Source organism: Suncus etruscus, chromosome 9 (assembly GCF_024139225.1).
Source record: "Suncus etruscus isolate mSunEtr1 chromosome 9, mSunEtr1.pri.cur, whole genome shotgun sequence".
NCBI lineage: Eukaryota > Metazoa > Chordata > Mammalia > Eulipotyphla > Soricidae > Suncus > Suncus etruscus.
Genome location: NC_064856.1, coordinates 54,263,676 through 54,290,217, shown reverse-complemented (window position 1 = coordinate 54,290,217; position 26,542 = coordinate 54,263,676). Strand labels below are relative to the sequence as shown.

The following is a 26,542-nucleotide window of genomic DNA, read 5'->3' as shown; positions in this document are numbered from 1 at the left end:
TCTATAAATCCCAAAGTCCTATAGCTTCAGTGATAGTAGAAAATCTTTTCAATGCAGACAGGGTTGAGAAACTTGAAAATTATTTCCTCTACTTTTACTATACTAATCTCTTTATCTATACACATCTCTCTTTTTCTCTATCACTATTCATATTTATGCACATATAAAATACTTTTCTTTACATGCTTCTCCTCTTCTCAATTCTTAGTATGTAACAGTGTACTGAGTTAGTCATCAGGGTTAGGACAGCAACAAGAAATAGTATTGTTTGTTAAATTTAATGATCAGGGGTGCCAAGCATTGAACTTGGATAATTGTAAGGCAAGATCATTACCTGCTGTTGTAGCTCTCCAGACCTTGAAGATCAAAATTATAGATTATGTTATTTTCCAGTTTCAGTTTTTGTAAAAATATAAGAAGAGTATAAAAAAGAAATATCTCAGAAAATTCTTCTATGTGAGATGATATATAAAAAGCTAACACAAAATATAAGCTATTAATTTTCTTTATTTTCTCAATTACACTCTAATTTAAGTTCTTAGTTTCTTACTGTAAGTGATTAGATATTTTCCATACTTACATATTTACATAAATAAATTCCATTGATCTGGGAAAATAATCATTAAAAGGAAAATTACAGTTTGAAGATAATTCTGGAATGAATGATTTGGTTTAACCAGTAGTACTGGATTTGGAATGTCTTTCCTGATAATAAATGAAAAGTTTAACAGTGTTGCTCTTAATACTTCTGAATGTTTTTTAGCCATAAGAAAGAAGGTACAAAATGGAGAATATAAAGAAAATTACTATACAGTGCTCTCTCTCTTATGTTCATTGTGCACTTTATTTTTAGAATATTGAAGCTAATCATCTCATCTCAATGCCTATATACAACGTAAGTGACTACAACACAGGTTCCTTCACCCTTATGGGAATACCTGGACTTGAGGAATACCACATCTGGATCAGCATTCCTTTCTGCTTTATCTATCTTTTGGCGATTGTAGGCAATAGTATCCTTCTCTACCTCATCACCGTAGAGCATAGTCTTCATGCACCCATGTTTTTCTTCCTTTCTATGTTGGCCATTACTGACCTGATATTATCTACCACATGTATTCCCAAAACCCTTACAATCTTCTGGCTTGGTCCGCAGAAAATCAGTTTCCCTGGTTGTCTTACCCAGTTATTCTTCCTGCACTACAGTTTTGTCTTAGACTCAGCTATACTGCTCGCCATGGCATTCGACCGCTATGTGGCCATCTGCTCCCCCTTGAGATATACCACAATACTGACTCCAAGGACCATTGTCAAAATTGCTATGGGAATTTCCTTCAGAAGTTTCTGTGTTTTTGTTCCATGTGTTTTCCTTGTAAACCGTCTACCCTTCTGCAGGACTCATATCATTCCTCATACCTACTGTGAGCACATAGGTGTTGCCCGACTTGCCTGTGCTGATATTTCCATTAATATCTGGTATGGTTTTTGTGTGCCTATTATGACAGTGATTACAGATGTGATCCTAATTTCTATCTCTTACACTCTTATCCTCTGTGCTGTTTTTCGTCTACCCTCCCAAGATGCCCGCCAGAAGGCCCTTAGTACCTGTGGCTCCCATGTCTGTGTCATTCTCATGTTCTACATACCAGCATTTTTTTCCATCCTTGCACATCGCTTTGGGCATAATGTGCCTCTTACTTTTCACATTATGTTTGCCAACCTTTATGTAATTATTCCACCTGCACTCAACCCTATTGTCTATGGAGTAAAGACAAAGCAGATCCGGAACAAAGTCATACATTTGCTATTTCCAAAGAGGTCTCAGTGATGCATATTTGAAGTCTGAGGACAAGGGAAAATTCACAGTACATATTAAAGTTTAAATATTATTATACTAGTTACATAAAATAACATTGTATATTATAAAAGTGTTTATTAGATTATATTAGAAGCCCATTTACCCAGGCAATTTCATAACTATTAAGAATAAAAATATCCTTATTAATTAAAACTGTGAGTTTTGCTTTCATTGTAATTTTAGGTGGAGTTTTATCCATCACCCACTGTAAAAATAAGCTTTTGAAGATAGGAGATTATATATTTTTATTTCTATAAACTAAGATATAATTTTTATGATTATTCTATAATTTTATGACATTTCAATTAAATACTATAAAATTTCTAGCACCTCATTTAAAGATGGTTGGAAGATCTTCTTTCAAAAAAATTAAAATATTTTTTTCAGATTCAAGCATGACAGTGGTTTATACATCATACTAAACCAGAAATTTTACAATGATGACTTTGTGAGATTCAAAAGTTTTAGTTTGATTGCTTTATTATCTTGTAGATAGCTTCAAGCAATAATGTAACTAAAATTGAGAATGTAAAATAAGAATAAAGTAATGCAGTTTAGAGGGTAGATATTATTGTAGGATAAAATAATAAAGCAATGGAGAGAACTAAAATTTATATTGTGGTCAACCTTGAAAAAATAAAAATAAAATTTGGAGAGTAGAGTTACTGAAAGAGGAATAAAAAGAAGGAATTAAATTTCTATCACCAATAATATAGAAGACATATATAAAACTAAAGTGGATTTAAAGCTTGATTAATTTGATACATTGATGGACCAAACTCTCTTTGTAAAGTTACTCAACAGAGATAAAGTTCCAAGTCAAAATTTACCTAAATTATTCACTATTTTCAAATACAGTAGTATAATTTGGTCATCATGAGTCGGTCAGCAATTTACATCAGTCAGTGCAAAACTACTTTTGATATTTATCATGCATTAGTGACTGTTTGGCACCTGATTTAGTAAAGTATTTATCTTCAAAGTCAATTTCTTTATAAACAACTTCTTGGAATCACAGTTCAATGAAACATGCTCCCTTCATCACAAGGGTCAAAAGACTCATCACTTTTTTTTCTGAATAAGAAAGCCAGAGTTTTATATGGTGTCTGTACTTATAAAATTATTTCTCAACTCACATGCTACCTGATTAATATAGCGTCAGTGACACTCGATATATTAGTTTTTCTTGTTTGTTTTGGGGCTACACCTAGAGGGATTAAGCCTGTCTTTGTAGGATTAATATGGGATAACAGAGATCAAACTTGAGTTAGCTGTGTTTGAGGAAAATTCTTTCTTCTCCCTACCTCCCTCCTTCTTTTTTTCTTCTTTCCTTTTATTTTTCTTCTTTTTTCCTTCCTTCTTCCTTCTGTTAGAGCTTGCAAGAGTTTATTATGAGCCTTATTTAATAAAGGGGTGCTTACCTCAAAACTTTAGTATTGCCTTAGCTAACCTTGAAAAGAGCAAATAATTACTCTGCACAAATGAAAGTCCAAAATGAAAATAAGAATACATAAATAATAATGTCTAATAGGTCACATAAAGTATAAATCAATTTTAGGGAAAAGTATAATATGTAAATTGGTAATATGTATCAGTTTTATACTGTATAAGAGAGAGTAATTGTAGTTAATCTAAAAATAATATATAAATTACAGAAAGGCAATCTCTAAATAGACTGGCTATATATAACTATATATTAGAGAAATTCTGACATATACAAGAATATTTCCATCTTTATTATACTAGTCTTACACTACCAAAGATTTTCACTTTGGAAACTTAATGATACAGTTTCTATCTTTAGGATTGAATAATAATGTGTAGTTGGAAATAAGAGACAAATAAAAATGACTTAAATGACTATATTTAATCATTATTTTCTGTCCTCAGGACGTAAATCTAGTACAATTGTAATTATCCATGGATATGTTTAACCAGAGCAGCTACAACCCTGAGACCTTTATATTGTTGGGAATCCCAGGCTTGGAGAAATTCCATATGTGGATTGGAATTCCCTTCTTTTTCACCTATCTAGTCGCTGTTGTTGGAAACTGCATCCTTCTCTACCTTATCACAGTGGAGCGGAGCCTTCATGAACCCATGTTTTTCTTTCTTTCCATGCTAGCCATGACTGACCTCATCTTGTCCACTGCAGGTGTTCCTAAAATGCTGAGTATCTTTTGGCTTGAGGATAGAACAATCACATTCCCAGGGTGCCTTACACAAATGTTCTTCCTTCACTATAGTTTTGTCTTGGATTCAGCTATCCTGATGGCAATGGCCTTTGATCGTTATGTGGCCATCTGTTCTCCCTTGAGATACACCACTATCTTGATCCCCAAGACTATCATCAAGATTGTTGTGGGTATCTCTTTTCGAAGTTTTTGTGTCATTTTCCCAATTATGTTCTTACTCAAACGCCTACCTTTTTGCAGGACACACATCATTCCCCACACATACTGTGAACACATAGGTGTTGCCCGACTCGCTTGTGCTGACATCTCCATCAACATTTGGTATGGCTTTTGTGTTCCTCTCATGACAGTCATCTCAGATTCAGTTCTCATTGCTATCTCTTACACTCTAATCCTCTGTGCTGTTTTTCGTCTGCCCTCCCGAGATGCCCGCCAAAAGGCCCTGGGCACCTGTGGTTCCCATGTTTGTGTTATCCTCATGTTTTATACACCTGGCTTTTTCTCCGTCCTTGCTCATCGTTTTGGACACAATGTTTCACGCACTTTCCACATCATGTTTGCTAATCTCCATATTGTTATCCCACCTGCACTCAACCCTATTGTCTACGGAGTGAAGACAAAGCAGATCAGAGACAAAGTCACACTTTTGTTTTCTACCAAGGGCTCAGAATAATGTTTATTATTCATAAAGAATTCTATTTTAAATGTATAGTGTGAATATATATTACAATGTTCTTAAAAGAAAAATACTTAAATTTATATATTACTCCATGTACTTTTGCATGTTCTATAATGTTGTAATCCGTGTAAACACATATTTATATATTTAATAAATTTATACAATTTTCCATGAAGGCATTTTCCTGTGGTATATCTGGCCATGGTCAGGAAATAAAACATGAGTCACCTACTTTAATAAGAAAAAATTTTGAATACTAAGTTGTAGTTATGGGAGGAAATATTGTTAAATGGAGCCTGAGAGAGAGCTAAAAGTGAAAGTCTTTTCCAGAAATTTCTTAAAGCATGAATAGTCTTTTAGACTAGCAAAATATTACTTTATTCAATTTTGTCTACGCTATTATATTCTTCTAAAATGCACTCTCAACCCCCAAATAAAACAGATATTATACAATGTTCAACACAAATGTTATAAGCAGTGACTTTTATCATCAGTACCATAATGGGAATATATTGTGCAAGTAATTTGGCAATGATGAGGGAAAGACTATCATTTACTCTTTAAAATAAATTGAGAATGGGAACTGCAGAGATAGCTGCAGGAGAACATAATAATTACTGAATTCAATTGGAGTTTTGAGAAAAGATAAATAATAAATAATCTATCAAATAAATTCATTTGGATACCTAAATTATCATTTACACATTGTCTCAATGCTTATAGAGATGTTATTAAGAGATTTTATTTCTGATAACATGAGAAATCAAGTTCAATATTCATTTCTACTAAGAGAAAAGAAGCAGAGAAAGTCACCAGTACCTGGTTGTAAAACATGTGAGATGTATCCATATTTAGGTGTATTATAATTGAGAATATTTGTATATTTGACCAGGGTGCATTTGATAAGTCTTTCCTAAAATTCAATATTGTGAATTGACATAGAAATAAATTAAAAGAAACTACGCCTGGCAGTGGGGCCTGACTGTGAAAAATTGTGAGTGCTGCCTGTATGTATCTGTCTACTGTCCTGTCACGTGAACCTCTTGGGAGTGGGTCAAAAAGAGGCTTCGCTTCCCTATGCGGCCATGTGCTCTTTCTAAGGAAAGAACACCATCGCTACAAGAAGAAAAAATCACACTAAGAACTGTGCTAGATCACTGAAGCCAAGCATTTCTCTCCGGACTGTCTTCTCTGCTGCGTGCTTAGGCCTAAGATTTGATCCTGTGTGAGGCTTCATCCACGGAGGACTCCCCTCCCTTGGAGGCAAGTCGACCCATTCAGAAAGGGCGGAGCCAGAGGAGTGTGGCTGCCTGCATCATTTAGCCAATGAATACCACCACAACACGTAGAAAAACCCACAATACAAGTGTGACAATGGGGAAACAACGCAGGCCAGAATTAGACATAGAGAATGAAGATGACAGTTCTGATGAACAGATAATGACCAACCAACTAATCAGCCTCTCAGATAAGGACTTTAGACAAGCAATATGGAAGCTGCTCAAAGAACTCAAAGAAACCATGGATTGAGTTGAACAGAACACTAATAAGAACCAAGAAAATATGAAGACAGAAATCACAAAACTCCAAACTGAAATAACATGTCAACTAACAGGCCTGAAAAACTCAGTAAATGAAGTGAATGACAAAATGGATAAGCTCTGGGACAGGGTATCAGAAGCTGAGAATAGACTTGGTGCTGTGGAAGATGAGATAAATAACAATTTCATACAGCGGAAGAGATTGGAAAAAAAAACTTGAAGCAAATAAACAGACAATGGAAAAATTAGTCAAAGAATGGGAACAGATGAAAATAGAAGTCTATGATAAGCTCAACAGAAACAACTTAAGAATCATTGGAGTCCCAGAGACCCAGGAAGAAAATTTCCAGGAAGAATCAACAGTCAAGAAAATCATTAAAGAGAAACTTCCAGAGCTAAAGAATATATGTGATAAAATCCTGCATGCTCAAAGATTACCAACTAAAAGAGACCCCAGAAAAAATACCCCAAGACACATCCTAGTCACAATGACAAATCCCACAGATAGAGGCAGAATTCTGAAAACAGCAAGATCAGAAAGGGAAATTACATTCAAGGGAGCATCCTTGAGATTACAGCAGACCTGTCACCAGAAACACTCAATGCCAGAAAGCAGTGGTGGGATATTGTGACAAGACTGAATGAAATGAATGCTTCACCTAGAATACTGTACCCAGCAAAACTCACTTTCCGGTTTGACGGGAGAATACATGGTTTCACAGACAATAAACAGCTCAGAAACTTTACAGACTCAAAACCAGTCTTAAGAGAAAAACTGAAACACCTAATTTAAGACAAGACTACCCAAAAGACACACCCAATTTCGATATGAAGATGGCATTAAATCCCAGGACAATTCTTTCTCTCAATGTCAATGGACTAAATGCACCACTTAAGAGACACAGAGTGGCTAAATGGATCAAAAAAACTCAATCCAACCTTCTGCTGCCTACAAGAAACGCACCTGAATAGTCAGAACAAATATAGACTCAAAATAAAAGGCTGGAGAAAAATTATCCAAGCAAACAACACCCATAAAAAAGCTGGAGTGGCCATACTAATATCAGATAATGCAAACTTTATACTCAGGAAGGTTGTAAGGGACAAAGATGGACATTTTATAGTAATCAAGGGGTATGTAGAGCAGGAAGAAATCACTCTCCTAAACATATATGCACCGAATGAGGGGCCAGCAAAATATTTAATACAACTGTTGACAAATCTGAAAGATAATATCAATAACAACACAATAATTGTGGAGGATCTCAACACGGCTTTGTCAACACTGGATAGGTCAACCAGACTAAAACCCAACAAGAAAATTCTAGACCTGAGGAGAGAAATGGAAGAAAGAGGCCTAGTGGATATATATAGGACACTCCATCCCCAGAAACCTGGATACACATTCTTCTCCAATGTACATGGGACATTCTCCAGGATAGACTACATGCTGGCACATAAAACATACCTCCATAATATCAAGAGGATAGAAATTTTGCAGACTGCCTTCGCTGATCACAAGGCTCTGAAATTATTTGTGAATTCCAAAGGGACACCGAAGAAAAACTTTAACACCTGAAACATCCTCATACTGAATAACCAGTGGGTCCGAGATGAAATCAAGGAGGAAATCAAAAGGTTCCTGGAAACAAATGATAATTAAGACACAAACTTTCAGAACTTATGGGACACAGCAAAAGCAGTACTGAGAGGAAAAAAATTTTTTTTTTTATTTTTGGGCCACACCCGGTAATGCTCAGGGGTTACTCCTGGCTATGTGCTCAGAAGTTGCTCCTGGCTTGGGGGACCATATGGGAAACCGGGGGATCGAACCGCGGTCCGTCCAAGGCTAGCGCAGACAAGGCAGGCACCTTAACTTTAGCGCCACCACCCGGCCCCCTGAGAGGAAAATTTATAATTTTGCAAGCACACATCAGGAAGGAAGAAGGGGCTTATCTGAGTAGCTTAATGACACAACTAATAGAACTAGAAAGTGTTCAACAGAAGGATCCAAAAATAGCTAGACAGAAGGAAATAACAAAGCTGAGAGCAGAAATCAAGTGGAAACCCAAAAAACAATTGGAAAGATCAATGAAAGTAGAAGTTTGTTCTTTGAAAAAATAAACAAGATTGATAGACCACTGGCAAAACTAACAAAGAAGGAGAGAAAAACTTGATAACTCGCATTAGGAATGAAAAAGGAGAGATCACTACTGATATGGCCGAAATTCAAAGGGTAATCAGAAACTACTTTGAGAAACTCTATGCCACTAAAATTGAAAACCTGGAAGAAATTAAATTAAAAAGGTAATCATATGTCTGCCCCAAAACAAAAGCCCAGGCCCAAATTGATTCACTAATGAATTCTTTCAAACTTTCCAAGAGGAACTACTACCAATCTTGGCAAGACTCTTTCATGAAATTGAACAAACAGAAACACTTCTAAATAGCTTTTATGAAGCCAACATCACCTTGATACCTAAACCAGACAGAGATGCTACGAAAAAAAATTACAGACCAATATCGCTGATGAATGCAGATGCAAAGATCCTCAACAAAATCCTGGCAAATAGGATTCAATGCCCCATTAAGAAGAAAATCCACTATGATCAAATAGGCTTCATCCCAGGAATGCAAAGCTGGTTTAACATCCGTAAATCTATCAACATCATACACAACATCAAGCAACAAGAAAAATAAAAATCACTTGATCATATCAAGAGATGCAGAGAAAGCCTTTGATAAGGTCCAGCACTCATTCTTGATCAAAACTCTCAGCAAGATGGGAATGGAAGGAACCTTTTTCAATATAGTTAAGGCCATCTACCACAAGCCAGTGTCAAATATTTTCCTCAATGGAGAAAAACTAAAAGCCTTCCCTCTAAATTCTGGCACAAGACAAGGCTGTCCTCTCTCACCACTCCTATTCAACATAGCACTGGAAGTACTCGCTATGGTGATTAGGCAAGAAAAAGATATCAAGGAAATCCAGATAGGAAAGGGAGAAATCAAGCTCTCACTGTTTGCAGATGACATGATACTCTACTTAGAAAATCCTAAAGACTCTACCAAAAATTTCTAGAAACAATAGACTCATATAGCAAGGTGACAGGCTACAAAATTAACACACAAAAATCAATGGCCTTTCTATACACCAATAGTAATAAGGAAGAAATGGACATTAAGAAAAGAACCCCATTCACAGTAGTGCCACACAAACTCAAATATCTTGGAATCAACTTGACTAAAAATGTAAAGTACCTATACAAAGAAAACTATAAAACTCTGCTCCAAGAAATGAGAGGACACGCGGAAATGGAAACACATACCCTGCTCATGGATTGGCAGGATTAACATCATCAAAATGGCAATACTCCCCAAGGCATTATACAGATATAATGCGATCTCTCTAAGATACTCATGACATTCTTCAAAGAAGTGGATCAGGCATTTTTGAAATTCATTTGGAACAATAAACACCCTAGTATAGCTAAAGCAATTATTGTGAAAAAGAATATGGGAGGAATAAATTTCCCCAACTTTAAACTTCACTACAAAACAATAGTTATCAAAACAGCATCGTATTGGAATAAGAACCGGCCCTCAGATCAGTGGAATAGGCTTGAATACTCAGAAAATGTTCCCCAGACATACAATCACCTAATTTTTGATAAAGGAGCAAGAAATCCTTAATGGAGCAAAGAAAGCCTCTTCAACAAGTGGTGTTGGCAAAACTGGGTAGCCACTTGCAAAAAATTGAATTTAGAGCCTCAGGTAACGCCATGTACAAAGGTAAAATCCAAATGGATTAAAGACCTCAATATCAGACCTGAAATTATAAGATATATAAAACAAGACATAGGCAAAACACTCCAGGACATTGAGACTACAGGCATATTCAAGGAGGAAACTGCACTCTCCAAGCAAGTGAAAGCAGAGATTAACAGATGGGAATATATTAAGCTGAGAAGCTTCTGCACTTCAAAGGAAATAGCGCCCAGGATACAAGAGCCACCACTGAGTGGGAGAAACTATTCACCTAATACCCATCAGATAAGGGGCTAATCTCCAAAATATACAAGGCACTGACAGAACTTTACAAGAAAAAAACATCTAATCCCATCAAAAAATGGGGAGAAGAAATGGACAGACACTTTGAGAAAGAAGAAATACAAATGGCCAAAAGACACATGAAAAAATGCTCCACATCACTAATCATCAGAAAGATGCAAATCAAAACAACTATGAAGTACCACCTCACACTACAGAGAATGGCACACATCACAAAGAATGAGAATAAACAGTATTGGCAGGGATGTGGAGAGAAAGAAACTCTTATCCACTGCTTGTGAGAATGCCATGTAGTTCAACCTTTATGGAAAGCGATATGGAGTTTCCTCCAAAAACTGGAAATCGAGTTCCTATACGATCCAGCTATATCACTCCTAGGAATATACCCTAGGAACACAAAAATACAATACAAAAACCCCTTCCTTACACCTATATTCATTGCAGCACTATTTACCATAGCAAGACTCTGGAAACAACTCAGATGCCCTTCAACAGATGAATGGCTAAAGAAACTGTGGTACATATACACAATGGAATATCATACAGCTGTCAGGAGAAATGAAGTCATGAAATTTTCCTATACATGGATGTACACGAAATCTATTATGCTGAGTAAAGTAAGTCAGAGAGACAGAGAGAATTATGCAGAATTGTCTCACTCATCTATGGGTTTTAAGAAAAATGAAAGACATTCTTCCAATAATAATTTTCAGACACTAAAGAGAAAAGAGCTGGAAGTTACAGCTCACCTCAGGAAGCTCACCACAAAAAGTGATGTGTTTAATCAGAGAAATAACTACATTTTGAACTGTCCTAATAATGAGAATGTATGAGGGACATGGAAAGCCTGTCTAGAGTACAGGCAGGGGTCGTGTGGGGAGGAGGGAGATTTGGGACATTGGTGATGGGAATGTTGCACTGGTGATGGGTGGTGTTCTTTACATGACTGAAACCCAAACACAATCATGTATGTGATCAAGGTGTTTAAATAAATTATAAAATATATACACACACAGAAAAAGAAATAAATTAAGTAAATAAAAGAGTTTATGAATGTTGGAGTAGAGTGAAGAGATAGAAAATGTAAGCTATAAGACTGGATTCATCAAATCTCTTCCTTAAAGTAGAAACTGATGCTCATAGAAAAATTCAGATTTTTAAGGCACAGAGAAAGGAAATTTAAATGTAAATAAAAAAATTGCTAACCCCCACTCAGCAATATTATCTTTAGCTTTTATATTTACTTAATGAAATGGATCACATAGTTGACTTAGTTAATCAAAATGCATTTGTTTCAAGATAGGTGAAAGCAAAGTTATTGAAAAAAGGGAAATAAAATATAAAATATAATTGAATAAAAAATAAAAAATAAAAATTACAGCAGTAAACTAATTTGTGAAAATTATTATATCACCAATTAAGTCATTAATACTATGGCAGGTTTAGTCTGCTCTTGTTATATATCCAGTCTGTTAAACTGGGGTGTTCCTTTAGGAATGACAGCACCAAACAAATGAAGATATACAGAAATTCAAAGCTATTATATTATAAATTTTATAGGCATATAGCTTCAGGGTCTTCTGGAAGAAGGCCTAGTTCAAACATGATTATATTTGTGAGCATGGTTTACACATGCCAGGTTTTCCCAGAAAAAAAGAAAGATATGGATATTGTGCCTGCACTTTCTCCAAAATTAGCTCTGGTAATATTAACCCAACAACCAGCACCTGAATGAAGTGTGGTCAGATTGGCATCCCTCAAGGAATCATAGAGTGTCAGTGAATGTTAGAAGGTCAGGCCCTTTAGGGATTTGGAATTCTGGGTTATGGAGGTAGCAAGCATGGCTTTGGCAGGGTAAGGGTTTGGCCCACCATCTCTTATTGAGAGAGCCAGCTATGTGCTGCATGTAGCTATAATAGTTAATAGCTTGCTGAGTAGAGTTGAAGAGAAAGTAATCTTTATAATGTCTTATAATTATCATTGTTTTTTTAACATTAGATGATTTAATATAGCAGGTGTATGTAATAATTTATTTTAAGTAACTAAACATGCTAATAAATATCGTAGCTTCTATTTTAATTATTTAACCTACTTTGGGTTAATTTTTACTTTGCTGAGAAAGTACATTGACCAGGATCTTATATTTAACATTGAGGGACACATTCAATAAAAAGGAGTCACAAAATCTTCACACAGAGGAAATAATTGAATAAGTGTGAATAATTATATGAACACATGTAGAGTAAAATGATCTCTACTCAAATTATCAGCAGGAAGAATGACTTATTTTTATTTATTTCAAAATTTAATTATTACAACACATATTTACGATAATTTTCATGTTGAGTTGTCAGTGGTGTAGTGCTTGAAAGGAATAGGTAATGGGGTCTTTGGAAGAGGGGTTGAGTACATAAGTATGGATGGGTTGTTGGAATTATGTGCATGATAAATGATTATTGACAGTATTTTAAACCACATAGTAATCAAATATAAAACTAAAGAAAAATTCAGGACTTATTATACACAGAAAATGTCCTTCTATTAAGTTTGGTGGCAACTGACAGAACTCTTCATGAATCAGTGTATCAACTTCTGGGGCTTCTGGCAGTTATGACTTCATTCTGGGCTACATCTACGGTGCCCAAAAATCTGGCAGTGCTCTGGGGCCTATCAGGTGAGATCTCCTTTGCAGCCTGACTATGCAGCTGTTGTCTATGTGGCTTTTACTGATGAGTCTTTAGTATTGTTGGCCATAGATTGGACCACTATATGACTTTTTATCAGACTCTACGTTATTGACTCAATGTGTGATATGTAAAGTGACAGTTGCTGCTGCAACCTGTGATGCCTGTGCCATGGCGTCATCTGTGGTTCTACTGCAGAGATTACCATATTGTGGACACTGGACACTTATCTACATCTACTGTGAGCATATGGATATGGTTCAGCTGGATGTGGCAGCACATGCCCGAATATCTGTTATGGGCTAGCCACCATACCTCTCTCTCCAGCCCTGTACCTTTGGCTTATTAGTACTTCTTATCCTTCATTCTTCATGCTGTCTGTCATCTGCCATCCCAAGAAGCTCAAAGAAAGGCCCTAAGCATCTGTGGGACCCAGGCCAATGTCATCACTCTCTTCTACAATCTGCCCTCACCTTTCTTGCTCACCATTTTGGCCACCACACTTTACTCAGACATATTTATATCCTACTGCCTAACTTCTATTGGGTAGTACCCCTGTTGGAGCACTGGTGCAGAAAAAAGAGTGTTTACCTTTCACGGGACTGACCTAGGATGGACCGCAGTTCAAACCCCTGGCATCCCATATGGTTCCCAGAGCCAGAAGCTATTTCTGAGCACAGAGGCAGGAGTAATCTCTGAGCATCACTGGGTGTGGCCAAAAACAACAACAACAACAACAACAACAAAATAAAGTGTTTTATGAAGTGTGTACCGAGCAGCGAAGTCAGACACTTAGGCACTTACTTCTAGAGAGGGGTAGTACGAGATGTGAGTCCTGAAAGGGCTACCAATCAGATTGAATGAAAACCCTTTTTGCTCCAACATGTGTTTTCAAAAAGCAGTGCTGCAGATACTGACAAGGCAGAGCTCTAACTGTGGTATTGCCATCGTATGAAATAGGAGGCTTATTGTTCAGCTCAGTCCAATTTTCATCATGTAAATAGAATCGCACTGAACAGAAATTCTTTGTTCTTGTTTCTATCTATTTTGCTCAAACTGTTTCTGCTCTTTTAAGATCTGCTTTGATTTCCATAGATGTATTATACACACATAGAAGAATCTGAGCCAAAACCATGACATACAAAGAAGCCCAGGACCTAATGAATGGGAAAGAAGATTATGTCTTTTTATATCATTGTATATCTAGAACAGGATTAGTAAAAGTTGGCTCTGAATAAAGTTTTGTGTACCCAGTGTATGACGCAAAGCACAAACTTTGTGTTTGATTAGGAGATAAAGACAGAGGGGGTTGTAAAATGACTCAATTTGTCTAAAATAGAACAAAATTCTGGTAATTGGCATGATTTCAGACTAATTGCTTCCTAGATTGAAAGAACTGTGGCTCTGGGTGGATAATACTATGGTTGTCTCCCTAAGCTATTTCCCCAATCTTCTCAAAGACAGAAGCAACAATTATTTGTCCAATTAAAGTAGCTCACCTGTTTTGGATTTTAAGAAATAGCAAGATGGGGGCCAGAGCTATAGCGTAGTGGTAGGGTGTTTGCCTTGCACGCTGCTGACCCAACACGGACCTCGATTTTATTCCCGGTGTCCCATATGGTTTCCCCAAGCCAGAAGCAATTTTTGAACATTTAACCAGGAGTAACGAGTAACTCCTGAGCATCACCTGGTGTGACCCAAAAACCAAAACCAAAACCAAAACAACAACAAAAAAAAAACAAAAACAAAAAACAAAAAAACAAGACCCAAAAAACTAAAACAAAAACAAAAAAACAAACCAACAAGATGATCCCATGCATCATGTTAACTATGTTTTCCTACCCTTAACTTCATCACTATTTCCATGAAGTTTTAGTAACATTCACATAGATATTGCTACATTTCATGCTCCATGCTTTTAAGTTTTCCAACCCATCTGTCTCTTATCTCCTTTACACCAAAAGTTCTTCTGAGTCTATGGGTATAGCAAGGGTGGGCCAGAAAAGTTGAGAAGAATGGGTTCCTGATCTGGCGCAGGAATTTAAATGGTAAGAATTAATAAATTATTATGTAAGTACAATATTTCATCAAAGATTGTGCAACAAAGCTTAGGACATGTTTTCAGGAATCATAAAATAAGATGGTTTTTCTGAAAGAGGAAAATAGATGCCCCATAATATTTTTCCTACTTGGCATTACATACTGTGTTAAGTAGGCTGTATTAAAAATAAGACAAGTTAGGGGCCCGGCGGTGGCGCTAGACGTAAGGTGCCTGTCTTGCCTGTGCTAGCCTTGGACAGACCTCGGTTCGATCCCCCGGCATCCCATATGGTCCCCCAAGCCGGGAGCAATTTCTGAGCACATAGCCAGTAGTAACCCCTGAGCGTTACCAGGTGTGGCCCAAAAACCAAAAATAATAATAATAATAATAATAATAATAATAATAATAATACAAGTTGAATAAACAAAGGCCTTTATGCTAATTCCCCATAGCTTATACATATATTGTATATGGGAATAGAAAATTTAGAAACAAGTGCTACAGAGTCCAAATTTCTCAATGTAAAAATGAGGCAAACACACACTTTAGAGAAATACTGACAACCTGGGCTTTGGGAATGATTTCAGACTGAATACTTTTGTAACATGTATTCAAGTCATGTACTAGAATAGGAAATGATTACTTAGAGTAGTCAGCACAAAGTACTCTGAGTCCTTATGTAGGCTTAGTACTCAAACTTTTTCTTCTATATAGGAATGCCTTAGTGGAGGATTTATGGATTGAGACTCAATCTCATAAATAGTTAAAAATATTAGAAGGAGCCTATCTTGAAAGATAGATAGTAGAAGCCTAGGGGAGTCATTTCTGGTATTTGAATTAGGGGATACATTTGAATAATAGACAGAAAGTCTTTGAGTGCCTAGAATTGTGGAAGAAATAATTTTTTTAAATTTTTTAAAAATGTAATGTACTATAATTTATAGCAGTGGTCCTCAAACTTTTTAAACAGTTGGCCAGTTCACTATACCTAGACTGTTGGAGGGTCGGATCATAATAAAAACAAAAACTATGAACAAATTCCTATGCATATTGCATATATCTTATTTTGAAATGAAGAAACAAAACAGGAACAAATACAATATGTGGCCCGTGGGCCGTAGTTTGAGGACCACTGATTTATAGTAATTGGTGTTGAATTTTAGACATATGTTGTTATTGCACCAGCCCTACCATCAACTTAAGTTTCCCTTTACTAAAGCTCCCTTGTTTCCAAACAACCTCACAATCTGCCACCTTTATAGTCACAATATAAAGTTTGGTAATTATAGTTTAAATCTTGTGGTTTCAGTGTTTTATCTGTGCTTTGAATATACATCTTTAGCACTCTCACATTATCAATATACCAGAAGCTTCTATATGCCCCCTGTTACTTCCCTTTCTCATTGTCTTTCTTCCCACCCTGATTTCTTTAACGTTTTTGTCCTTCTCCTCCTTCACACTCTAGGGTCAAGGGTGATATAGGTATATCCTCTTTAAAGCATTACATTACTTCATCTAGTTATTCTATGCACAAAATATAGATCATCCTGATTTGTCTTTCTGAGTGTGGTTTATTTCATTCAACATATCTTCCATTTATATTCAAATTGTATCAAATTACAGAACTCCATTATTCTTTTAGCAGCATAGTATTCTATTGTGTACATATATTACATCTCCATAATTCATTCTTCTGTCCATGGACATCTAAATTGATTCCATATCTTAGCTACTATAATAAGTGCTACAATTAATAATGGTGTGCATATGTCTTTTGAATGAATATTTTTGTGTCCTGGGGATAGAAAATAAAAATGGATTGCTGGTTTATATAAAAATGTAATTATAAATTTACTGAGAATTCTGCATACTGTTTTTCACAATAATTGGGCAAGACAAAAGTCCCACCATAGTTGTTCATTTTAACCATATTCCTTCCAATACAGATTTTCTCACTATTTTTGATATGGGCCATTCTCACTAGTATGAGATGATATGAAGGTGGTACATGTCTAGGTATGAATCAGAGTATATAACAGAATACGATAGTATGGTTTTGTCAAAGAAATTACCCTCTAGATAGAAAGCTTGGTATCCATCCAAGGGCATAAGGTTAAGTAAATGTCTTCTTTCTTCTTTCTGGGAGACTAAACAGGTAAAGTTGCATTTCCTTCTATAAATTTTCTCCCTCCCTCATTATTTAGGGAAAGATCATAATCCCTTTAGAAAAAAATCCTTTAGAAAACACAATGCTCCCAGTATCTCAGGTTTGCCTTAATCTATTTGTGCAGGAGGCCCCATCTATGAGATTTTACAGTGAGCAACTCATTACTATTCTGTCTTTGGTGAATCTGAATGATCAGAATCCCCACTCTCTGCTCCCAAACTTTCTCATGCCCTTTAATGCTCAGTTTATTTAGATGTCAAAATAGTTGCCCCTCCTTAATAAGACTATTCTCTAGGGCCAAAGATAAAAGCCAGGGAAACTCAAAGGTCTTACTCTGCGCCTGATGTTGATTCAAGATGCAGCTTGTCTCAGCTCAACTAGCCACTCTCCTATTGCTGTCACTGGTATTCCCAGGGAAGTCTCAGGTACAGACAGACCTGTGCTGGTCTGGATTCCTTTATTCCTTTATTCCTTTATTACTCTGATCCTTTTCGAGATACACCAAGATTTAGGGGAGAGTGATGGTGGAGATATTTAAGAATGGATGGAGGGAGGATAATTTACTCAATATTTTCCAATTATCCCTTTAATCATAAGGGCAGAGAAAAATGGGCAAAGAAGATAGAGATGAGAGAGAGGGCCCTGTACTCTCTCCAGCTCTTTTATGAGATCATGTTTTCTTTAATTATATGCTGCCTTCTTCCTGCACTAAGAATTCTCTAGTTAAGGAGGGTCAGGCTGGAGTATTGTAGCCTTGTGGCCCTTTATTACATGCTAGAGCTCAAATATTTAACTGATAATTTAGTTGAATGTCATGTCCAAACTGCCTTCTGGGTTCTGAGGCTTTTGGTGGAACCACACAGAATTCAGGAAGTACAGATTTTAATATTTGAAGATTCTACAAGAAAACCTCAGATGGTCTCTTAAGCCTAATAACTGACCTGGGGAGTACTCTTTTCTCTAATTTCCTCACCTGTTTTTAAAATAGGAGTGAAGTGATGGGCATAGATGATTATAATAGCTAATCTAGAAGACATTTATCACAGTCTAGCAAGATACTTTACAAAAGTATCTAAATGTGTTTAAAATTATTTTCAAATATATGAGTAGGCTCATTTACATGCAGGAGACACAGACATTAAATAATTAATCAAGTGTTAGGAAGATAGGCCATGAATCAACAAGTCTTGATCTGGAGTGAGAAAGTAAGTTAGATTTAAGAAAGGAGGGATGAACTCCCACATTATTATCTATGTAATCTTTCCCTTTTTTCTCTATTTGGCTGAGGATGAGGATGTTTTCCTTTTTTCCATTTGGCTTGCATTGCATATTCTCCACGTAGCATGGAGCTCTATGACATCAGAGTAAAAAAATAAAGTATAGAACAATCATGAAATCTGTGGTAAATTTGCAATCTTGTCAGTTATAAATGTAGTCTTAGGCAAAAGACAAAATACATATATATGTGTAATTTTTTAAAATATATGCAGCTATAAAATGTTATTTATAAGGTATGCATTTTTATTTTCTTGCAAATTTTAAGTATCAGTCTATACTTTATTGTCTTGTGATATTATTCATATTTATTTCTCTTCTTTTGATGCTTTGGAACTCTCGCCCTGCTATCTTCAAGAACAAGAGAAGCTGAAGGAACTTACAAACTTCCAGAATGAAGTTATAGAGTAAATAAAAGGCCATGAGTAATTCTTTTAACACTTCAACACATACCAGCTTTCCTTTTATCCCACTTATCCTCAAGTAAATTTTAATGTCTATTTAATCTAGTTTTATCAGTCAGCAGCCAGATCAAACCAATGCATGATGAGAGGCTATCTTTTGCCTTCAGTACAAAAACCTATGGCATAAAGATGCACAAACAGCTAAAGATTACTTATTCTGCAAAGACAGCTCTGCTAAGGTACTCCAGATCAGCATAAATCTCTTCTCCTACTTCATATTAGGCAAGAGTGCATTGTATTCTAGTATATTTCATTACACTTAATGTACCTCTGATTGTGTTTTTGCAGTTAGTAAGGAATATGCCAGGTTCTGTGGATAAGGAGGGCATATGCCATTGTGTGGTTCACCTGCCCAACAACTCTATTCTCCTCCAGCAACTCGAACAACTGCAAAGTAAAGTCCAGGAAATTACTAGCAAATATGAGCTGTCCAGGGTAAGTTCTAGAGATAATCAGGCTATGTTTATTCTGGGACTGGCAAGATGAATTCTACAAGCTTAGTCAATCTTGAACTTTAGTTATGGGATGAGTTCTGGTGGTAAAGAAAGAACAGAAATGTTATCTTCATATCTAAATTAAAATTTCTGAGACTGAAGGTAATTTTGAGTGCTATGTTTGGGACCTTTATATGGCTCCATGAATTAAAGGATATTTCACTGAAACATGAAAGAAGGTCTAAAAGAAGTAGAATAATGCATGCAAATAGAGCTTAAAGAATTTTAGAAGGTGGAAAAGGACAGTAAGTAGAAAATGTTCTTACCTTCCTAGATTCGATCCTGAGCACTCCATATGGTCCTCTAAGGCTTTCAAAAGTGATTCCCTGATTAGAGAGCTAGGAGTAATCTCTGAGCTCATCAAGTTTGTTTCCAGAAAACAAAATTTAAATAATTCAAATAGGGACAAAACTGTAGTATCTTTTATCCTGGATTGGAATGTATGGCTTAATTATAGAAGAGTAAATAGAAATTTCACATCAACAATGTGATAAGTCTAGTTACTTTTTGTAGTTATCATGTGTTGCTTCTAGAGCTCATAGTGAGAATAGGTCAGAAATTGGGAGTTCATTCATTCACTCACCAAGTCATTCTTAATATTATGGTTCTAACCAGCAAAGAAAAGTACAAGTCTGGTGGAAAAAAGATATTTTATTGCAGTAAAAAGATAGAGTACTTTTAGCTGTGAAACAGGTAACAAAATTTTACCTCAAGGAATCATAAATGGATATAAATAAGGGAACATAAATTAGTGTAATTTATAGTGTGACTTTGGAGATTTGGAAGTGAATCAGAGGAACTATAATTGTTGAGGATTAGCAAAACTTCCTTTCTTTCTCTTATGCTCAGTTCAATGGATATGGATATGATACAGAATATCAAGATAACATGGTATTAGAAATGAATTATGCCATTGAGTCCAGAAATTCTGCTGCTCTTGATTCATCCTATAAGGCACCAGCTTTTAATCTGCTACACCAAGAGCTGGAAGGAGCACGAGAATTGATCACCCAGATTCAGTCTAAAGGAGAAGTTAGTGAAACTGGAGATCTCATTCAACAGCTCCACAGCCAGGTGTGTGAGTGGATAAAAGAATTAATGTACTTTCCATAGTCTTCTGTTTGGTATAGTCTCACAACTCTGATAATTTATAAACAAATTTGTCTTTGGGGAATATATTGAGCTAAAAATGTAAAAGATTGATATTAGTTCTTCACTTTCTTACCCACCCTGGCATCTCATTTATATAGGTGGTAAATGCGAGCTTCACACTCAAACTTCTGATGGATTCTAACCAACTTAACTTCAAAGCTCTTCAAAAAGAAGTAGATATGCTTGAAAGCCAACTAAGTGAATGTAAGAGGGAGAAGGAAGAGGAGGAAGATTCCAAACAACCTGGTCCACTTCTGTATTCTGGTGAGACTTCAAACTGCATTGGCTAAAATCTCATCTCACCAAGGATAGAGTTCAGCATTAGTCAATTAGAGGGGTGATAAGTAGATATCTTGTTGTAGAATAAATTTTTTATTTTCTGTTTGGTATATCACTAAGGATTATAGATGGTGACAGGTAGAGCCAATATGCATACATACTGTCTATCTATTCAAGATCATACCTGCATATACACTTATATTTGTATATACTTTATTATATATTTTATATACTTTATTAAGGATATATAATTAAATGCTCACATAGTTTCTACTTTTTTCTCTTTCCTATGGGTTGTGTGAATCACATCTTGTTCATTCCTTATCTTGCCTATACCTTTTGTAGATTCCTGTACTCGTGGAGGTCTCCAAAAAGTTAGCAAACCACTTGTGGTACAGCTCAATTGGAGAGGCTTCTCATACAAAGCAGGTACTTGGGGACGAGACTCTGCACCCAATCCAACCTCTTCTCTCTACTGGGTAGCTCCTCTGCGTGCAGATGGCAGGTAAATACAGTACAATTTATTTTCTAAAAAACAGATTCATTTTAAATGTTCCAAGCCTATTATAATACTTGACTTTGTGGTTCTATTATAGCTTTCTTATTATAGATATTTCTAGGAAACTCTATTCTAGGCGTGGCAGATTGCATTCTAATGTTTCTTTCTTAGATAAAGGATAGCTCATATTATCCGAATTCCTCAGTAGATTATTATTATTATTATTATTATTATTATTATTATTATTATTATCATCATCATCATCATCATTATTACTATTATTTTGTTTTGTGGACCATACCCAGAAGTTCTCATGGGGTTATAACTGGCTCTGCACTCAGAAATCACTCCTAACAGGGTTGGGGTACCATGTGGGATGCTGAGGAACAAACCTGGGTTGAATGCATTCAAGGCAAAGGCCCTATCCACTGTGCTATCACTCTGGTCCCCTCCTCTTTTGTTTTTGCTCAATAGATCTTCTAAAGTAAAATATATAATCCTGCCATAACAATAAAAGTGTTCCTAGCTTGATGTTATATCAGTTAAATATTCATTTACACTTGAATCTCAGAGTCTTAATATTTTCCAAAGTTTAGAGAACAAACAAAACCAATTATGGATACTTGGAGTCAAACATACCCAAATTTAAATCTCAATGTTGCCTCATAATTCGAAGATCATGGATAAATAAAGTAGCACTTCAGATTAGTTCTTAGCTATATAAAAAGACAAGTATAAGGAATAGTACATGAACTACATAGAAATTGCAGATAGCATAGTTGCTGAGAAAAATAACTGTTCAATTAAAGAAAGGCTAAATGAATATATGGACAGTGACTGATCCCTTAAACAAATGGCTACCTGGCTAGGGAGGGGGAGAAAACTCACTAAGAATGTATTTAAAGTTAGTACACAATTTAGTAGGAGGAAATAGGAAAGAGTCATTAAGAAGAATAAGAGAAAGAAGAAGAGAAAGAGGCAGAAGAAAAAGAAGAGAAGAAAAAAGAAGAAAAAATAAAATGGACTGAAGATTTATTTTAATTTTTAATTTTTCTTATAATAGTGTCTTTGAACACCATGATTATAAACACGTTTGTAGTTCAGTTTCAGTTAAACAAAATCTCAAAAAAATTATAAGGGAAAAACTGAAAACAACTCTTACTAAATTGTATATTTGTAGGATATATCTTTTTTCATTTTTTTATTGTAAGAATTTATTCAGGAGACAAAATTGTTTAACATAATGAGGTAAACTAACATAACATAATATAGTAACATCACATAGCATATAATATAATTGATATAATAATAATACATGTAAGTCAAAGAAAGTTTCTGATTAAAAACACAATTCTTTTTTTTCCATAATGGCTTACATATCTTTCACAGTAATATTTTAGGTACATATTAACATTGAATCAGGGGAATACCCATCACCAAGTATGTCCTCCTCCCATTCCAATTCCCTTTCTACAACCCATATACCCCACCATCTACCCCCCATTTATCTTTTTTGTGTTAGTTTTAGAATGCATTAACACAGTAATTGTATAGTTGTCAAAATGAATTTTCTACCAAGGAAAAAGATGCAGTTTTTGAAGTACTTTTTAAAATCAATTTATCATTGATTTACATTTTTTAGAATATCAGGAATTTAGTTTATATATCTATATATTAAAAATCTCATATATGCAATATAAGGAAATATAATAATGAAATAACAAAATAGCCAATCATCAGTACTGCATATTTTGCTATAAAATTGAAGTTACAGAATGGCTGGTGAGCAGGGGGTTTACTCCAGGAGGGACCCATGAAACACCAATGGAGGAAACCAGACACTCTGATGAATGCAGTGTTGGTAAAACATCTACACAAAAAGTATAATTATTAATTGTATTTTAAATCCTGTTACTTCACTTAAATGATAAAAATAAGTAAATAAATATACAAAGTCAGATGGAGACCCAGAAACCTAATTGAGTAGGAAGTTGAGGGAAGGAGGAATGAAGTAGGTTTTACCAGTCATTGTAGAAACCCAGTGGAAATTCTATTTTTAGAAAGATTTGTATTACTACTGAGGTTTCCTAATTTCTTTGTAAATTTTGTAGCATGTAAATTAGTTACCGGTCTTTGCCTATTCAATTCTCTCACAATCTCTATTAGTAAGGTAGGACAGACTGCCAATGTTAAATGATAACCATATTTTTTAGTCATATATAATTAAGACTTTCCAAAGTTATTTCATAGAGAATTATTTCTCTGAATCTACTCTAGAGCTATTTTGTCCTCTAGAAAACATATCTCAAGGAAATGTGGTTGACAGTAAAAGTCTAGGCATATCAGAGAATCTAAAAATTCTATTTTTTTTCAAATGAATACTCATGATTTTACTTATGTTTATGTTGATCAGTTTATTTATTTAACAAAATTAAATCTTCTGTCAATATAAAATTCTTCTTAAAGTATTTTTATCATAATTAAATGAGGTAATGTAAACACCGTGCCCATAGTGCATTATAATTTACATGGTCATTTTCCCCAATTCCTTATCATAATACATAGTAAATAAAAATATTTTTGATTAGTTGGCTTGATTAAAAATTCTCTGCTTATTTTTTATATTAGCCTGTTCATTTTTAGGGTATTTTTTTCCTTTCCTTACTGTTGACATGTGATCATTCTGGTGTGGGTTTGGCCTAGGTACTTTGATTACTACAGACTGTACAACTCTTATGATGACCTGGTACTGATGAAGAACTATAAAGAAAGAAAGATGGGCTATGGTGATGGAAGTGGCAATACTGTTTTTCAGAACTTCATGTATTTTAACTACTATGCCACAGGTGATATGGCTAAGGTGGATCTTTCTACTAACAAACTGGTGCTGCGTCGCCCACTGCCTGGTGCCACCTACAATAACCGTTTTTCCTATGCTGGTGTGAAATGTAAAGACATTGATTTTTCTGGTGATGAGGAGGGGCTATGGGTGCTCTATTCTACTGAGGAGAGCAGAGGCAATCTGGTTGTGAGTCGTCTCAATGCCAGTAGCCTAGAAGTGGAGCAAACCTGGCATACCAGTCAGTATAAGCCAACCCTGTCTGGGGCTTTTATGGCCTGTGGGGTACTCTATGCCTTACGATCACTAAGCACTCGCCAAGAGGAAATATTTTATGCTTTTGATACAGCCACTGGGAAAGAGTGTCATCTCAGCATCCTGCTGGATAAAATGCTGGAAAAACTCCAGGGTATCAACTATTGTCCCACAGATCACAAGCTTTATGTTTACAATGATGGCTTCCTCATCAATTATGACCTCAGCTTTCTGACAGCAAAGTGCACACTTCCAAGAGCTTCAGCCAAAAAGCCTGGGACTGAGGACCCACAAAAATCTGTCAAGCCCAAAATGCCTTCCAGAGTCTGAGATCTCAAGGAAGAAGATTGGTAGAAGCATTACCTCGATTTCACCCACCAGATAGAATACTTCCTCAAATAATCATTAGTCATGATTATTGGGAGGCTTTGATTGTATTGGGATGCAATGATTATATATAATATTTTATCATTAAAATCTCAATCAGCACATAAAAGCAATATAGCTTGATTTAGGTGAATTTTATTGTGGTTTAATAGGGAAATAAAACACAAACTAGAAATGCTATCTTTTCTTTAACCGAAGCCTGGAATAGAATAGAATAGAATAGAATAGAATAGAATAGAATAGAATAGAATAGAATAGAATAGAATAGAATAGAATAGAATAGGAGATAAAATCTATTTTAATAAATCTCATATTCTGAATTTTGACAATATGTGAATTTGAATTTTATTACTTTAGATTATTTTATGGTTTATTCATTCTTTAAAATTTGTAGATCACAGCAAGAAATGCTCAGGAATAATTTCTGATTCTTTCACTCCTGGTAAGCAAATGACATTCCCTATATTCTCTCCCAACCTCAATTTTGAGCTTGCTGTTGACATGAGTAATTCAGATTAAAATCTTCTGGTTTTAGTGAAGGATTCTGATCATTTAAGTGTGAAGTGGAAGTTCCATTTTAATCTCACTCCCTGGAAATCCTGAAGAGAAAAGAGAGAGAGAGAGAGAGAGAGAGAGAGAGAGAGAGAGAGAGAGAGAGAGAGAGAGAGAGAGAGTCTTGGTATGAAAATCTCTTTCATTGTTCTGACTCAATTTCACTTTGGGTGGAGGGGAGGCTGCAGACAGCTCTATGGAGTAAACAACTGATAGGTGAGCATACAGAGGGTCTGATATGGTTTGTGATGGAAGTGCATATGTTCTCAATAGAGTCCTTTGGTGTAATAGCAGAAAATACCTTGGATAACTGTTTGTTTGTTTGTTTGGTTGGTTGGTTTGGATTGGTTTTTGGGTCACACACAGCAGCACTAGGGGTTACTCTTGGCTCTATGCTCAGAAATCACTCCTAGCAGGCTCGGGGGGACCATATGGCATGCTGGGATTTGAACCACTGTCCTTGTGTATGCAAGGCAAATGCCTTACCTCTATGCTATCTTTTCGGTCCCCATCCTTTGGATAACTATTAAGTGGAGGCCACACATGGCAGTATATAGGGTTCTGGCTCTGCACTCAGGGATCCCTCCTGGTAGGAACTGAGAGATTATATGGGCTGCTGGGGATCAAATCCAGGTCAGCTACCTTCAAGAAAAGTGCCCTACCTACTTCATCTCTTGGACAATTTATTGTAGTTTGTCATCTCCCACACACTGAGAAAGGATTTGTCTCTTAATTTGTCACATCTGTCTTCATGTAGCAATTCCCCTCTAGTTACATCAATGGCATATTCAAAGTTTTAATTTCTAAGATTTTTAGTCCTACAGAGTCTATTAGGATACTTCACTCATTGTCTCAGGCTTACACTTAATTCCATGTATATACAAATATATCTCCAATAATTTGATATGTTTTTGTAATATTTCTTTTTATATCAATATATTGATATCAACATAAATATAATAGTTTCACATAATCAATATAAGAAAATTCATTTTATATTAATAAAAATCAAACATCATTTTCCAAATTTGTGTAAAACTAAGTTTAAATCTTTTTTAAATTTCTATTTATTGTTTTTTGTTTTTGAATGGTGCCCAAGGATACTCCTGG

The 26,542-nt window shown here is 35.5% G+C and overlaps 3 protein-coding genes across 3 annotated transcripts; all 3 read left to right on the top strand.

Moving 5' to 3' along the window:
• Positions 1–880: 880 nt before the first annotated feature.
• On the top strand, positions 881–1,828 carry LOC126018224 (olfactory receptor 52H1-like). Its single transcript, XM_049780370.1, has one exon. The coding sequence runs from the start codon at positions 881–883 to the stop codon at positions 1,826–1,828; it is 948 nt and encodes a 315-aa protein (XP_049636327.1).
• Positions 1,829–3,778: 1,950 nt separating this feature from the next.
• On the top strand, positions 3,779–4,726 carry LOC126018225 (olfactory receptor 52H1-like). The gene has a single exon (XM_049780371.1). It carries the CDS (start codon positions 3,779–3,781, stop codon positions 4,724–4,726), a length of 948 nt encoding a protein of 315 aa, XP_049636328.1.
• A 12,853-nt stretch (positions 4,727–17,579) lies between these two features.
• On the top strand, positions 17,580–24,823 carry LOC126018482 (olfactomedin-4-like). Its single transcript, XM_049780616.1, has 6 exons — positions 17,580–17,681; positions 19,264–19,410; positions 20,319–20,543; positions 20,720–20,885; positions 21,246–21,405; positions 24,103–24,823. The coding sequence occupies exons 1-6, from the start codon at positions 17,580–17,582 to the stop codon at positions 24,821–24,823; spliced, it is 1,521 nt and encodes a 506-aa protein (XP_049636573.1).
• The last annotated feature ends 1,719 nt before the right edge of the window (positions 24,824–26,542 follow it).

Excerpts from the sequence above, each read along its gene's own strand:
- LOC126018482 (XM_049780616.1), top strand. The coding sequence starts at position 17,580 with ATGTTGATTCAAGATGCAGCTTGTCTCAGCTCAACTAGCCACTCTCCT. Across the intron at positions 17,682-19,263 it reads GTACAGACAGACCTGTGCTG|TTAGTAAGGAATATGCCAGG; the intron begins GTCTGGATTCCT and ends GTGTTTTTGCAG. Across the intron at positions 19,411-20,318 it reads GCAAATATGAGCTGTCCAGG|TTCAATGGATATGGATATGA; the intron begins GTAAGTTCTAGA and ends TCTTATGCTCAG.
- LOC126018225 (XM_049780371.1), top strand. The coding sequence starts at position 3,779 with ATGGATATGTTTAACCAGAGCAGCTACAACCCTGAGACCTTTATATTG.
- LOC126018224 (XM_049780370.1), top strand. The coding sequence starts at position 881 with ATGCCTATATACAACGTAAGTGACTACAACACAGGTTCCTTCACCCTT.